General features: G+C 42.2%; 1 protein-coding gene across 22 annotated transcripts in view; it reads left to right on the top strand.

The window, feature by feature from the left end:
- Window positions 1-16,898, top strand: part of ATP10D (ATPase phospholipid transporting 10D (putative)) — a 63,969-nt gene that overhangs the window by 44,501 nt on the left and 2,570 nt on the right. For 20 of the 22 annotated variants that reach the window (XM_081208681.1, XM_081208688.1, XM_081208686.1 and 17 more), the window contains 9 exons: window positions 91-217; window positions 2,333-2,517; window positions 5,041-5,338; window positions 7,113-7,189; window positions 8,439-8,564; window positions 9,638-9,838; window positions 10,780-10,860; window positions 13,037-13,141; window positions 15,697-15,884. In XM_081208681.1, coding sequence (XP_081064807.1) covers window positions 91-217; window positions 2,333-2,517; window positions 5,041-5,338; window positions 7,113-7,189; window positions 8,439-8,564; window positions 9,638-9,838; window positions 10,780-10,860; window positions 13,037-13,141; window positions 15,697-15,884 — 1,388 coding nt within the window. The remainder of the gene's footprint in view (window positions 1-90; window positions 218-2,332; window positions 2,518-5,040; window positions 5,339-7,112; window positions 7,190-8,438; window positions 8,565-9,637; window positions 9,839-10,779; window positions 10,861-13,036; window positions 13,142-15,696; window positions 15,885-16,898) is intronic. The other 2 variants (XR_014011730.1, XM_081208699.1) reach the window with 2 other exon arrangements.

Here is a 16,898-nt window from a genome sequence, read left to right as displayed (position 1 = left end):
GAATGCTGTGAATTCTTTATTATTTTAAAATGGCTTTATTTGCATGACGTTGATCAGTACGGTGATGTCGGCTCTTTGCTGATTCTGCAGGTGTTGACTGATGAGGAATACAATGAATGGTTAAAAGGATATTATGCCGCGGAACACAACATAGAGTGCCGGGACGATCTGCTCCTTGAGTCGATGCAGAAGCTTGAGAACAAATTAACGCTGCTTGGTGAGTTGGGAGGAAGATGGTTGTTTTGCTAAACTCCTAAATATACAGTGGTACCTCTGGTTACATATGCTTCAGGTTACATACGCTTCAGGTTACAGACTCCGCTAACCCAGAAATAGTGCTTCAGGTTAAGAACTTTGCTTCAGGATGAGAACAGAAATCGTGCTCCGGTGGCGCGGCGGCAGCAGGAGGCCCCATTACCTAAAGTGGTACCTCAGATTAAGAACAGTTTCAGGTTAAGAACAGACCTCCGGAACGAATTAAGTACTTAACCCGAGGTACCACTGTAGGAGCCACTGTATAGGCTCAAACCTTATCAATGAATGCAGCTCCATCAAATGCACTTAGCCCAGTGGGCTTGAACATGCTTAACATTTGTGTTGGACTGTATCCCCGTATCACTTAAATTCCCTGAAGTTGCAAAACTAATCTAAACATTTCTTTTGCTGCTTAATGGGGTTCGGAAGGAGGAGCATAAATTTTTGAGATTGAAGAGTAGACGACTTAGGTGCAATCTGGTGGCTCCTGGAAGCATTCCCTGGAGGTGAAAGTGCCGCTGCGCCGCCACTGATTGCCAGCAAAACTTCTCCAGAAATCAGCGCTGATGGTGGAGACAGCAGGGTGTGTGGGTGCCACCTTATGAATTTCTGCCACCTGAGGCTGTGGCTTCACACTGTCTAATGGCTGGGCTGGCCCTGCCTGGGAGGGCATCCCAGGGGCTATCAGATACCACAAAATTCCCCCTCCATGAGCTGAAAGGGGAAGGCCTCTGCAAGGAGTGCTTCTGATCAGGATTCCAGACACTGCATTCCATTTCCCCTCCTACCACCCAATTTCCCAATTTTTACTCTCAGCAGGTATCTGAGGGTACTCAGTACTCATCCGGCTGATTCGGTAGGGATGGAGGAATTCCATCCTGAGGGGTTTTCCCCCACTAAAGGTTGTTTTTGTTACTTGCCCACATAAGGTGGGCCACGTTGCCCACCTAAAGTCCAGAACTGAGATTGCTGTTAGGATACATGATTTTGTAGGCTTTGATTCTGTTAGAGAAACTACTCCATATCCTTTACGGTTCAGACCAAGGCACCACACTCATCCTGGTTCCATATTATTTCTCCTGATTTCTCAGACATTTCGGGAAATTCTATCACATGTAAAATGTGTTAGGTTGCAAATCGGCACATAAGCTGATTCATCATAATTTACCTCATGTTAGGAGTTGGGAATTGTAGCCGCTTTGCCTAGAAACCGTTGGCAATTGGAATGGTAATAAGTCTTTTGCAATCCCACTTGGAAAAAAATTATGAACCTTAAATTTCAGCATATTTTTGCTTAGGAGAAACTTGGCATTTCTCAGCTTTATATATTGCCACTACCAACTGCTGAGTAGTATTTACACTTAATTGCATTTTTTAATTATTTTCTGCTATTGTTATTGATTTGATCTATATCCTGTCCATTATCTAAAAATCCCAGGGCGGTGTACAAAATTAAGAACATAATTTATGTAGCATAATAATAAAAACATAATACAGAGCCTAATAGTAGACATTATTATTATTATTATTATTATTATTATTATTATTATTATTATTATTATTTTATTATATTTGTACACACCCCATCTGGTTGAATTTCACCAGCAACTCTGCATGGCTTCTAACAAAATATTAAAAACACAATAAAACATCAACATAATAATAAAATAATCATAACAGTCTCCTCCCACGCATCTAGCAGGCCATACATTATTGAATGGCCAAGGGCCTGGGTAAAGGGCAATGTTTTTGCCTAAATATGTGTAATTACGGCACCAGGTGAGCCTCTCTGGGGAGAGCGTTCCACAGACGGGGAGCCACCACAGAAAAGGCCCATTATTGTGTTGCCATCCTCCAAACCTCTCGTGGGGAGGGGGCACAGAGAAGGGCCTCAGAGGACAAGCGCAGGGCCCAGGTCAGTTTGTATGGGGAGTCGCAGTCCTTAAGATATTGAGGTCCTGAACCTTGTAAGGCTTTATAGATCAGCACCTGCACTTTGAATTGGGCCTGGAAACCAATTGGCGGGCGGTGCAGAACAGTGCAGTTTGACCTAAGGCCACTGATTGCTGCTTTGCAGGTGCCACCGGGATTGAAGACCGATTGCAGGAAGGTGTTCCAGAAACCATAGAGGCGCTCCGAAAAGCAGGAATTAAAATCTGGATGCTGACGGGCGATAAAAGTGAGACAGCCATCAACATAGCACATTCCTGTAGATTACTGGCGCCGAGTGATTTCATCTTCATTCTGCAGTCTGATCGCCTGGTGCGTGTGGCATTTGGTTTTTCTGTAGCTGGAACTGTTTGCATTGCTGTATGACCGCAGGGCCAGAAAAGACAAGAGCAGCAAACTTACCCACCAGACCTCTTCCGGTTTTTGCTTTGGGTTACCCAATTCATCTTGCAGTTGTCTTTCCCATCTCGCCCCGCTACTGCTGCTGCTCCTCCTTTCCTTTTTGGCCAATGGCTTCACACTGGTCTGTGCAGCTGGGGTGTTGGCAGTGTGTCACGGTTCCCTTCGCTTCAAAAAACTGCAGCCTTTTGTAGGATGACCTTTATAAATTCAGGATTTTTTGCTAAATGTGAGTGTCTAAGCTGTAAGGCTTTGTACAATTGTACTCCTGAACAGAAGCATAAGTGGCAGTTAATTAATGCAGCCACCAATTCATTTGTCCTTCCGCCTTGCGCAGAAAGTTGACACACTGCAAAACGTTGTTATAATGCTTCCAAGGGCTAAATGCTAAACTACACTAGCTCTATGGATGTCGGACTAGGAGCTTTGTCTTGGAAACTGGAACAAGTTCAGTTTTTGCAAGTTGCTCTTTGTCGTATCTCCCTGCAGCCGTGTTTGATTACCATTAATGTGCTAAGAATTATCTCATTAAAATGGTATTACATGCAGCATTCCAGAAAGTTAATCTACTTACATTTCCTAATGCAGAAAAAATCTTGGTGTTTTTGTGTTTTCTCTTAAAAATAGTCAGTGTTTTCAAATGGGAAGCCAGTTCCCTTTTATGTGATGGAAATATCTTTATTCACATTATCCAGTACTAATCCTAGCCATAACTTGTTAAAGATTGCTTAAAAATTGGGACAGAGAATGCTTTGCCGTAAAAAAAGCCAACAGGTTGAAAAGAATATTGTATGATGGCAGGAATGGATATTTTGTTTGTTAGAAATTCAGGCCTTTTTTTTTCACAGATGACTCACTTGAAGACTGATGAACTAATCACAGTAAAAATGTTGTCTAGACAGTGTTAAAGGTAAAGGTACCCCTGCCCATACGGGCCAGTCTTGACAGACTCTAGGATTGTGCGCTCATCTCACTCTAGGGCTGGGAGCCGGCGCCGTCCACAGACACTTCCGGGTCACGTGGCCAGCATGACGAAGCTGCTCTGGCGAGCCAGCACCAGTGCAGTGCATGGAAACGCCGTTTACCTTCCCGCTATAAAGCAGTACCTATTTATCTACTTGCACTTAAGGGTGCTTTCGAACTGCTAGGTGGGCAGGAGCTGGGACCGAAAGACGGGAGCTCACCCCGCCGCGGGGATTCGAACCGCCGACCATATGATCGGCAAGTCCTAGGCACTGTGGTTTTACCCACAGCGCCACCCGCGTCCCAATCTAAACAGTGTTATGTTTCTTTTAATTGCACATTCATAGAATCATAGAATTGTAGAGTTGGAAAGAACTTCAATAATGATCTAGTCCAACCCCCTGCCATGCAAGAATCTCAACTAAAGCATCCATGGCGGATGGGTATATTTAATTATGATTTTTGGGGAGGAAAGGTCCTTTCAGTTCAAACCCACTGTGTATTATTGAGAAAGCAGCATACAACTTCATGTACAGCTCCCATTCATTTTAGTGAGTCGTGTGTCTATAAACTCTCAGAAATTTCCCTTGCACTTCTGCAGATCCCATTTTTTTAGCTGAATTATTTAAGATGAGTTTATTTTATTTCTTTAAATAAAAAAACTAACTACTCACATGCATATGGATCACGATTTAATAATATAGCCCCTTCCATTAATCAGATTTTTAAAAAACAACAACAACACATTGCAAGATATATCTCTTTCCAGTGTTTCCTTCAGCCATTGGATTCCTGCCCCTAGCTAAATGTAAACTCTGTGTGTGGCTCATTTCTTAAGCATTTAACGAACCCTTGCTCACGTGACAGTGAGCTGCTTTGTCTAAGCCATGGTTTATTGCAACAGGAGCAAGCCGCAGTGAGCCTCAGAATTTTAAATGCATTCCTGATGCAGACGTGAAATGAACAGAAACCTTTGTTTCCATTTTGATTAACCATATTGTTGCTTCATCTGAACCTGACAAACAGTGTCTTAAAATATGTTTGAAACAAGCCAAGTTCAAGGCATGGGTTCTGAAGTTGGCTCCTTTCCACAAACCATAGTTAAGGTAGACTATAGTATAGGGTTTGGACATATTGCAGTTAATCAAAAATGGAAGTGAAAGCTTCTGATCTCATGGCTGTGATGGAGAGTTGTTCCTTTGGCTTATTCCCCTTCCATCATAAACCGGTTTATGGTAATATCCAAACTGGCCCAGAATCTTTGTGATGATGGCATTCCCTATCATGGCCTTGCAGATCTTTTGCAGAATTAAAAACGGCGGATCATTTTCATTAATGAATGCACTCAAGATACATCTATAGCTGACAAGCTGTTAACAGCCATTGAGATGTGACTTGTAAAGCGAAGCTTTAATACGTACTCAAAAGAATCTGATCCTAGATAAAACCTACCAATGCCCTTTTCCCAAGCAGGATTCCTGTTCGTTGAAGATGGACAAGATTTTGGAAGACATCAAGTGGAAAGAAAGCTATGAGTCAAACCATTTGAGAATCCCAACCTCATCAGTTGCTCAAATTCCACATTTCACTGCTGCCCTAGTTATAGATGGAGCAACATTAGAATTTGCCTTGCACGACAGTGTGGCGAGCAAGTTCCTGCAGCTCACAACACGTGTACGGGCTGTCATCTGCTGCCGAGCCACCCCTCTGCAGAAGAGCCGAGTGGTGGAAAAGATCCGAAAGGAACTGAAAGTGATGACATTGGCTGTAGGTGAGTCATCTCTCTCTTGCAAGGCAGCAGCATATATGCTATATATATGTAAAGCAGGGATAGGGGATATCTGATCTCCATCATCCCTGACCACTGGCCATGCTGGCTGGGGTTGATATGAGTTGTAATCCAGCAACAGCTGGAGGACCACAGGATCCCCACATCTGCATTAAAGGAACGTTCCTTAGATTTTCCTTGGGATAACTATTGACACAAACCAGAGCAGACCAGCAGGCAAATGGCAGAACGTGGCTGTAGAATCCCAACTGGGATCTGCTAGTTGAAAAGCCCTGCTGCTCCATAGATACATACAGACAGACAGTCTGATGTAACAACTGCATCAGCCAGGCATTTTCACTCTAGTTGCCTCCTTCCGATTGCAGTAAGCAAGGAATCTTGCTCTATGTACGTCAGAATATTTTCAACACTCTCATTCAGAATAACAATTTCAAGGTGACTTTGTATGTTATGTGAAAACACCACAGTGGGACTTCCTCTGTCCAAACTCTTGGGATTATTTGCAACCGGGGAGCGGGGGGTTAACATGCATTTCTGGCGACCACATAACCTTTCTCCTGCAGCCCATGTTCTACATATTTGGGAGATAGGTGAAAAGGAGAATCATGACTCACCTCCATATAAAGTTCACTTGTTTGTTCAAAATATTTTTGGCCCGCCTTCCCATTATAAAAGCACCCACGGGACCTAATTGTAGCAGCAGAACATCCGTCCCATAACACTAGAATTTGTAGACATACAGTGATGCTGAATGTTGGAAGATTCAGAACAAAAGAAAAGTACTTTGTCACACAACACACAGATAATTCCACAGCTAACTCCCACAAGAGGCAGCGATGGCTTCCAGTGTGGATGCTTTAAAAGAGGATTGGACAAATTCATGGAAGATAAGGTTGTTCATGGCTGCTAATCCTGATGGATGCGTTCTGATAGATTAAGATAGATTAGATGGGCTACTTGTCTGATCCAGCAGGCTCATATCTCAAAAGTGCTCATGGAAACAGCTTTACCTGGCACCAAAACACGAATAGCATTGGTGCCTGTTTTCCTTTGCCCGGGGAGCGCATTCACAAATTAGATGCTATCACACAGAAGGCCAACAATATATGATGTCATCATTTCCCATCTGTGCAGGGTAGTAATGCAACCAACAAGCCTCTGAGGTAGATCATGAGCTGTGTTGGCAATATAGTTTTATTGCACTTTTCAAAAAATAGTAATTCGTTTATAAGGTTTCTCTTTACATCAGATACACTAATTTCATATGATAAAAACATTTATCACAATACCCAACATATCTAGATCCAGGTATAATGCAAACTTAGAATTGTCCTCTAGATAAATAGCCACATAAACTATCAATAAATATTGCATATTTTATAAATCTACTCTCCTAAAATTCTCATTATTTCATTAAATATGCCAACATGAACTCCCCCTATCTTCATGTTGCACTTTATAGAGTCCTTTTTATAATGCCTATAACTTGACAATAATTCTAAAACCATTGAACAAACTAGACATAAATTTGCATTTGACGTGCAGCAGTAGGGAAGGAAAAGCTTCATTTCCTCTTTTGATGTCTGCAGTGATAATTACCAGCCCTCCCAGCTGATGACATTTGCACTTGTATTTAACATCGCATCTTGTGAGGCAATGAAATTTGAATTTATTTTTCTCTTTCGTCAAGTCTGTGTGCAGTGCCCCAGCCCAAACCAGTTTCATTGCAACATTGTTCTTTTCCTTCTCCTGGAAGGTGATGGTGCCAACGATGTTAGTATGATCCAAGTTGCTGATGTTGGAATTGGAATCGCTGGCCAAGAAGGCATGCAGGTAGGACGGATTGAGAGAACTGTAAATGGAAGCAGTGTTGCGTATAGATTGATGACCATGAGAGCCATAACACTTATTGGTAGCAGAATACCGTATTTTTTGCTCTATAAGACTCACTTTTTCCCTCCTAAAAAGTAAGGGGAAATGTGTGTGCGTCTTATGGAGCGAATGCAGGCTGCGCAGCTATCCCAGAAGCCAGAACAGCAAGAGGGATTGCTGCTTTCACTGCGCAGCGATCCCTCTTGCTGTTCTGGCTTCTGAGATTCAGAATATTTTTTTTCTTGTTTTCCTCCTCCAAAAACTAGGTGCGTCTTGTGGTCTGGTGCGTCTTATAGAGCAAAAAATACGGTATATTGTTAGTGGAATCAAAAGCTGAATACCCCAAACCCTAGAATTTGCAAGAGGTCTTTGTCAAAAGAGCTGATCTATTGGAAATACAAGTGCTATGGTGTTGTAGGGAACCTGTGGCGCAATGGGACAGTGTGTCTTGGCTGTTAACCAGAAGCTTGGTGGTTCATGCCCACTCAGGGATGTCTGCGGACAGAATTCCTGCATTGCATGGGGTTGGATGACCCTCATGGTTTCTTCCAACTCTACAATTCTATTATACTATTGCAAAGGCCTTAAGAGCCATATTTACACTGTATTAGGTTCTAATATGGACATACATTCCTAAGAAATCAGATTATATACCAGGAGAATGTTCCTTGAAATCAGAGGACCTAGGAATTTGTACAACCATGGGCATCCTCGTGGAGCATGTTTGAAGCAGTTTCAGGTAGATATCTGAAGAGGTTTGAAGAGGATTCATTCCGGCGGCTTTAGTTGTCACAGAAGTCATTGACTCATGGGAACAGTGTAATAATTTATGAGTTGGTCGTGCAAAGATCTCCGTTCAACAACTTCCTTGATTCGTGAGGAACTAAAATATGTTCTCGTGTTAAGAGGGTGGATTAGTTGGCATGTAAGAGACTGCTCAATAAATGATGAATAACGTGTGGAGTCTGAATCAAGGGAAAGAGAGGATGAGTGGAGGATGAGTTAGAAAGGGAGAGAAGTATAACAGTATACACAAGACCATGACTTCTACAAGGAAACCTTTGTGGAGACATATATTTGTATTTTTGGCCAATGGGACTTGTGCAGTCAGCTTCAGTGGGATGCAGGAGTGGTCAATGAAAGCTCCTGACTTCATTTTGTAGCTATTTTCTCGGTTGCTGTATTTCATTTATTTCATGTTTGTTTTCAGGCTGTGCTGGCGAGTGATTTTGCGCTTTCTCAGTTCAGACATCTCAGCAAGCTGCTGTTCGTACACGGCCACTGGTGTTACACGCGATTAGCGAACATGATCCTTTACTTTTTTTACAAGAATTTGGTATGTAGCTTCCGGGGATGCCTCAATGGGTTTGACCTTGCGGAAGGACAGTTTCTTAATGATTAGAAACAGGCGAAGGACGCTAGTAAATTCTGTATTCTGAATCTACAGCAGCAGAAATGGGAGTCTGCCCACCCGCCTTGGGTTAAGGGTCACTGCTCCAGTGGCATTTATAATAAATTTAAATACGGTCTATGCCAAAAAGCTGTCTGTTAGCACTAAGAAGATTGTGACAAGTTGGCTCCACTATTGAAACCTGCAAATTATCAAAGGATTATTTTACGCCGTTTCTGCCTGGGGAAGCGTGTCTGAAGCAGACAGGCCTTGCCAGTTTCAATGTTGAGCGTGGACTTTGAGGTTTACTTCTGAGCAGTAAGAACTCAAAATGAGTTCATTATGTTACAGAGTTAAGACAGAGGCAAGCAGTAACCACATGGTAACTCCTATAAAGCTCAGCTGCTTTGCCACTCACTTAAGAAATTTCCCCCCTTGCAGCTCTAACCACTGGAGAGCTAATAATCTGTAACCTCTGACCATGGAATAAAGTAAGCATTACTAAATATTGGTAACTATTTGAAATTCTGGGAAAGCAGGAATCACTTTTAGCACTCAGCTTAACAAGGCTAGAGGCTACAGCCAGCCCTCTCTCCAGGCAGTTCGTAACAGTGGTGTCTTACTATCTGCATACTGGTAGTCAACATTTTCACCAAATTATCTTAAGTGTTTGGTGCTGAGAAAATGCAGTATTTGCAATCCTGAGCCCTTAGTACCATTTCTAGGACAACAGATTCGTATCATTGGCATTCAGCATTTCTGTAGCCCACTATAAGAACCATTTGACATTGCAGTTCTTTCCCGCAAAGGGGCAGAACTGTACATCAGTAGTGGAGCAAGGAAAAGGTCCCAGGTTAATCCGGGTAGGGTGGAAAACTCCAAAACTCTGGAGAGCTTCTGCCAGTCAGTGTAGACAAAAGTGAACTAGACAGACCAGTGGTCTGACTCAGTATATATAATTCCTGTTGGCTCTTGTTTATAGATTCTCACCTTTTAATTCCCACCTCTGTTCCCAACAGGCATATGTAAACCTCCTGTTCTGGTTCCAGTTCTTCTGTGGGTTTTCAGGAACACCCATGACTGACTACTGGAGTTTGATTTTCTTCAATCTGCTCTTCACATCAGTACCACCTGTCATTTATGGTGTTTTGGACAAAGATGTCTCCGCAGAAGTCCTGTTGCACTTGCCAGAACTTTACAAGGCTAGTCAGAGAAACGAGGTATTTCTTGGCTTCTTACAAATATTTGGAAGCTGAAGTGACTCACATGTTCTCTGTTGTGCATTCCTTACTAGTTAAACGTGAACATTCCCTCCTGTTAAATAATCTGGTGGAGATGAGATGAAAGGCATTATTCTTCACTGGCTTTAGAGCCAATGAATGTAGGTGGCCTTAGGAGGGCAACATAGTTTATACACAAACAGTTATTTGATGGATGCCCTGTTACCATTTTCTACCATGTAGACTGCTGTTGCTTATTTGTGTTTCTCCAGCATGGCGAGCAAGGCCTCAGCAGAAATGTGGGAGTATTGTACGCTGTGTGCTAGACATGCATGCTGTCAAAGTCAAGCTGAAACTCTCTAGGAGGGGTTCCAGATTAGATTGCTATACTGCCTCACCAGCCTGTACTGTCCCCTGCAGCTCTGACAATGAGTATCTCTGGTTGGTTCGCTGAAAATACAACAGATTTTTTATTGAACCAATTTTTGTTCAGAGAGTTTCAAACACTTCCTGCTTGACCATAGTATTTTTGGTAATTTAAAAGCTGCATTTTTATATACCGACAAGTGTTAGTCTTATAACTAGACTCGCCTTCTCCCTTTAATCTCTCATTTGTGACTTGGGCATATTGCAGACTAGCTCAGGCTCTCTCACTGAAGGTTGAGACCTGGGTCTTGGATGGTGATACTGTATGTGTGAGCTTTTGGAAGCTCAGTAAGGCGTTCAGGCGTCCAAACATGCAGTCAAGGCAAAATGACTAGAATCTGTATCTTCCCAAACTATGAGTAGAATTCAAAATAACCCTCTTCTGGGGGTTCTCCTGAACCCCCTTAACCCAATTTAAGAAGTGGGGGGGAAAGACCCATTGCAAAAGTGCTTGTGTGGGGCTCATTAGATGAATCCCACCCTCAATAAGTGTTTCTCCTGTCTTTCCTTTTCAGCCATACCTGTTTACAACCTTCATAATGAACTTATTAGATGCTTTTTACCAAAGTCTAGTTTGCTTTTTTATCCCTTACTGGGTAAGTGTTAGGATATTTTACTCCTTTATCTCAACTTTTATTTGCCTTTTTATTTGCATGATCTTTAAACTTCCTTCATATTCAAAAAAAACAGTAGGCTTACAGTACTCATGATCTGGAATACAAGCACAGAGGACTTCCGGTGGGTGGGTGGGGCATGGCAGATTGAATCTCTGTTGTCAGCAGTCCACGGAAATAATTCCATGATAATTGATGACAGCCAGGAGTAAGCTTCGACTGTCAAATTCACCCTGGAAAAAAAGTGAATAGGGATCCAACCTCTGATGCGCTGAAAAAGCTGTTTTCTGTGTCAAGAGACCAAGAAGCTGTCAGCTCCTGGGAGCTCTGGTGGGGTTAAGCGACTTAAGAACCAAGGAGTCTACATCTTGCCCAAAAGCCACATAAGAGCCCTGATGTGCATGTGATCTGCAAAAGCCTCTCTTTCTTAATTATTTCTGGAAATTTATAATTTATAACTCAGAGAAATTTATCCATCTGCCAGTGGAAATTTACATTTGATGCATGAGCTGCTTTTTGGCTTCAAGTAGAAGGGAAGAGAAGTCAATTGTTAAAGGGCTGAAGGCAGAACCAAAAGCTTGTTTTAATGGCTTGAGAAAAGAAATTTGCAAATGAATGAGACACTTTTGTGTGTGTCAATAATTTTTATTTCATGTTGTTTATTTTTGTTTTCTCGATGAAATCAAAAGTAAATGTGCCACTTGATACTTCCTCCACGGGAAAGGATTATCTATTCTAATAAGAGATATGGCTGTGAAGATCTTAAGGTGGAGACAGGAGATGTAATGAGACTGAATTGTTAATAAGATCATGAAAATTCAGTCTGGCAAATATACCTCTATTTGGGCATTCCACTGACTGTTGGCATCTTTCAGCAAATGTTTGATGAGCAAATAAAATTGACTAAAGTTCCATTGGGGTCTAATCCAGTGGGGAATGAAAGTAAACCAGGAATGAATGAAAGGAAAGGCAGAATCAGAGACAATACAGAGACTTTGGAGAAGAATATGGATAAAGGACTGGCAGAATCAGAGTGTGAAATGGTAGAGTTGGAGGGAATAGATGGTGCATTGGAAAAGTCATTTACACAAGTGTTTGGAGGAATAAAACAGCCATATGGTGTTGTGATTCTGGAGGAGTAGAATGAAATCATGGATGGAGACATGGACAGACATCTGGATCTGGCATTGATAAGAGCTGAGAGAGAAAGGGCTCTGTGTACAACTTGGAGTGAACTCAGAGGGAAAAGGTACTCTGGTACTTTCCTTGGGAAAAGAATAGAAAAAATGTAAATGGAAGAGGTAATTTTTTTAGATAAGGATGGAACACAACAGGAAATGGGAACTGAAGATACAGAACTGGGTGCGAATTAATGGATACGTAACAAGAAAAGAACTATGGAATAATACCTCAATATATGATCACCGTGGAGAGACTCGTACATGGACAAAGATGGAAAGATTTATTATTGTTTAAGACGAAGTGGAAGTTGTGGAAGACCAAGTGGTTATGTTTGATTGGAGAAAAATCATTACACATATTTATTAACAATAGAGAGTTCCTTTTGAACTTCTTGTGTGAAAAGAAAAACGAATAGATTTCACACATTTGAGTCTGAAGATTGGGAAAATTTTAACAGAAAGCAGAACAGTTGGATGTCATCCTAGGGCAAATGTTACGAATATATTTTTCTTTAATGTAGTGGGCAGATGTAAAATCAGGAGTCCTTTTATTTATTTTTCATTCTTCTTTTCTTTCTCTTTTTTTCTTTCTTTTCCCCCCCTTTTGTGTCCTCTGCTCTGAGCCATTATTGGGGTCCAAGGATTACACACACACGAAGGTGGTGTATGGTTTGTGGCAGGACCCTGAGTGAGAGGCAGGGAAGTGAAGATCTCCCAGGCTGAAAGACTGGGAGAAGAAAGGAAAGCTCCCAGGTGAGAGCTGGGAAGGTCCATCATTTTCTGTTGGTGACAAGGATTAAGAACTACATTTAAGAGAAGACTCTGTGTTTTCTTTTCTCTTTCCTTCTTCGTTTTTGTTATTTAGATTAGTTTCTTTTATCTTATTGTCTCATGAAAAGGCTTTAAAGAAATCTTAAGGAAAAAAGGGGGAATACAATCACAGAGTACATAAACTTTAAATAATTGTTCCTTTGCAGACCTACAGTGGCTCTGATATAGACCTCTATTCTTTCGGGTGTCCTATTAACACCTCCATGTTTTTTACAATATTATTACACCTCGTGATTGAAAGCAAATCTTTGGTGAGTACGTTGTTCATTCTAAGGTTCACTTTGCAAATTGCTCTTGGACAAGGTCAAGTTAACATTTATCATCTCATCACATGGTGGATGTTCATGCTTAAATGTGCCTGCACAAAGTGTGGGATGGTATTTGCAGCACCACAGCAGTCTTCAGTAGTTGATGAGATAGATATGCACTCACACGGTTAGAATGGATATCATTTGACATGTTAAATGGACACGATAAAAATCATCTTAGAATGATGTTGCCATGTCCAAAACTAACGTGAGAATCGGGCCAATTCTTACCAAAAGTGTTTTCCTTCCTTTATGCCAGTATGAAGACATGAGCTGTCTTGCACCTCACCCCATAGGGTCCATTCTTTAACATTTGTGGATGAGTTCCCTTCAGGGTGAAAGCTGAACACAATCAGTTTGGGTAGTTAGTTCCAGGCCAGGAAGAGGCCTTCACTTCCTTTCACAAAATGTTAAGCAAAGCTCCTGCAGGAACCTTGGTGGGAGAAGAGTTTGAAGGGAAAAGTTCCCACTCTCCATGTTTCTCTCTAAATTTACAGTGGTAGCTCAGGTTACATGCGCTTCAGGTTACACACTCCGCTAACCCAGAAATAATGCTTCAGGTTAAGAACTTTGCTTCAGGATGAGAACAGAAATCGTGCTCCGGCGGCGCAGTAGCAGCAGGAGGCCCCATTAGCTAAAGTGGTGCTTCAGGTTAAGAACAGTTTCAGGTTAAGAACGGACCTCCAGAACGAATTAAGTACTTAACCCGAGGTACCACTGTATTGGATACAGAGTATTCACACCCCCACGGTGAAGTCTTATCTTGCCCAACATCTCATCCCTCTGCCTCCCAGTTCTTTTGAGCAGAACCTGTGAACAGCCCCTGAGAAAAAGGAAGAGAGAGGGAGGCAGGGAACTAATTGCTAATTTACTCTTCAGAAGCCAGCTTGTCCCATCTGCGAGTTCCTCCCCTGAACCATATTCCTACCTTTAGAGCAAGTGTGGGGAATCTTTGGCCCTTCAGATGTTGCTACAGCTTACATCAGCCTCTGCAAGAATGTCCAGGGATGATGGGAGTTGTTGTAGTTCAGCAAGAGTGTCAGAGGTTTCCCACCCACACCTGCTTTAGAGAGTATTAGTAATGATGTCATAACAAGGGCAGTGCTTTTTGTAACAGAAATTCTTGCCCAAATTAACTAAAATTATTGTTTTTAAATGGCAGCATTGGATAGAGGCAGAAACTGGGGTGGCTTAATAGCTGCCTCTTATTACTGCAGAAAAGGAGACTGAACACTGAGAAGGGAGGAGGTAGCAAGGATTATTTTCCTGCCAGGGCAAGCAGGGGATATGACTTTCCAGACTGCCCTTTCTAGGAATTTAAAGGGAAACGCCCTGTGTTGTAACCCTTTGCTTACCTAATAAAGCATGAAATTTTGGGGAGGCTGCAAGATTATTTCCCACATTAATAAGCCTGTTGAACTTCTTTCTAGTGCTTCTCTTTCAGACCTTTCCCCCTTGTGAATCCCAACACAGTGAGGTCGGGTTAAGAAGGAAGTAATCCCAGTGGGTGAAGAAGAGGGGAACCACCTTGGAACATCCTCGGCCTCCCTTGATCTAAGGGTGCTGCTGGGCCAAGGCTGTGGCAAAGGGCTATGGCATCTCCTGGGTCTTGGCCAGCAGCCAGACAGCCAGCACTATGAAGAAAAGGCCAGTGAGTGGCTTCAGTGCCTTCTGTCCTCAGACCTGGGCAGCCACAGAAGAGCAATGAAACCACCCTTTCTGTCTTAGCAGAGAATGAGCTGCTAATAATAATAATAATAATAATAATAATAATAATAATAATAATAATAATAATAATAATAATAATTTATTTATACCCTGCCCATCTGGCTGGGTTTCCCCAGCCACTTTGGGCGGCTTCTAACAGAACATTAAAATACAATAATCTAATAAACATTAAAAGCTTCCCTAAACAGGGCTGCCTTCAGATGTCTTCTATAGGTTTGGTAGTTGCTTTTCTCTTTGACATCTGGTGGGAGGGCGTTCCACAGGTCGGGTGCCCTCTGCCTGGTTCCCTGTAACATGGCTTCTCGCAACGAGGGAACCGCCAGAAGGCCCTCGGCACTGGACCTCAGTGAGCAGCATGCCTCCCCCACCCCGTTGGGCCTGGCCACGTAACAAGTGGGAACTTTGATGGGTACTATATGGGACTTTCCTCAAATCAGAAGAAGCTGCTTGCAGCCTTTGTTCACATTAAGCCCATCCACCCATGGCTACTTGGAAATCTGGAGAAGCAAAGGGGGGTTAGCCCTCAGCTTAACTGCATGGGTGGAGTCTTCAGACAACTTTCAAGCAGCTGCCCTGCAGCACAGTTACATGAGCCCACCCTTAATCATTAGGGGCTAAGAACCATGGAAACAATGCTAGTTTGAAATGGTGAATGAATATGTGATTCTCTGAGCTCGTACCGCTGCCTTTCAGTTCTTCAGAAATGGAAGCAGATTCTGTCTCACTCAGTTTGTCCTTCTGTGGTGTGTGTTGTTGTTTTTTAATTTCAGAATGTGGCACACTTCTCTGTTCTAGCTGGTAGCGTCTTCCTGTTCTTCAGCATTATTGGGACCTTTGGAGCTACCTGCATCCTCTGCAACCCACCAGCCAATCCATATTGGATAATTCAGAAACATTTGTCTACTCCAAGGTTTTATCTGGTGTGCATACTTGCGACTCTTTTGGCTCTTCTTCCAAGGTATTTTATTGGTTTGGGACCAAGCACTGTGGTGTAGATAGAAATTCAATGTTCATGCTGTGATTCTTCTGTCACATGTGACAGAGCAACAAACCTGTATGTAAAGTCAGTAGGGAACTGCAGCTAATTCTGTCCATCTGCTGAATATGATACAAACACATGTAACATTCACGCTTTACATTTTTACTTGTTCACTTAAAAAAAAAAAACTTAGCAGTACTAAAGATTTATTGACCATTGTAGAAAAGCTATGCTGAATCAAGCAAAAAGAGGTCACTCTTCACTTTAGGTCTAAGTCTCATTGGGGTGGTAAACACGTGGTCTGGACTGTACCACTTCAGACTCCAAGTGGTGCTCACATAATTGAATTATCCCAACCTGACCTCCCCAAAATCATTCCATAAAGAAAAGTAGATGTTAAGAATAGTTCTAGCCCATCAAGCCTTTTGAAAGGCTTGTTTTCCCCCCTTGGGGAAACATTCTGCTGCATGACATCCACTTGTAGGCTAAAGTGGTACTACCCAGACATTTTATCACCTCAATGGGAAATAGGTTAGTGTCTCCAATACAGAATACCCTGGACTCTGGAATTATTGGCCAAAATATCCAGGGTAATAAATTACAGCACTTCCCCATCAATTTTTTTAGTATCTTCGTAGTTTGGATTCTAAGAACTAAATTTTATAAAGGGACCACACACACACACTTTTTTCAAGTTTCTGGTCAAAATGGTTGAATAGTGCGTAACATTAGTTCAGACATCTCCTTAAAAGCTGAATATTGAGTTCAGGGCAGTTTCAGTCAATATCCAGATTTTGCCACCTTGGGCTCTGAACACTTAAGTCAGGAGGAGTTTGGGGGTAATTGGGATTTTGTCCTGCTGGTTTTCTATTATATTACATTTGTATCCCGCAGTTCCTCTAAAGAACTTGAAGAAGTGATCTACTGTCATAGCAAGTCTGTGAGGCAGGGGAGGTGGCTAAATGCCACTGTTGAGATGCATAACTGATTTGA

Source organism: Podarcis bocagei (assembly GCF_964188305.1).
Source record: "Podarcis bocagei genome assembly, chromosome: 9".
In the NCBI taxonomy this organism is placed as follows: Eukaryota; Metazoa; Chordata; class Lepidosauria; order Squamata; family Lacertidae; genus Podarcis; species Podarcis bocagei.
This window is presented reverse-complemented; position numbering and strand designations above follow the sequence as displayed.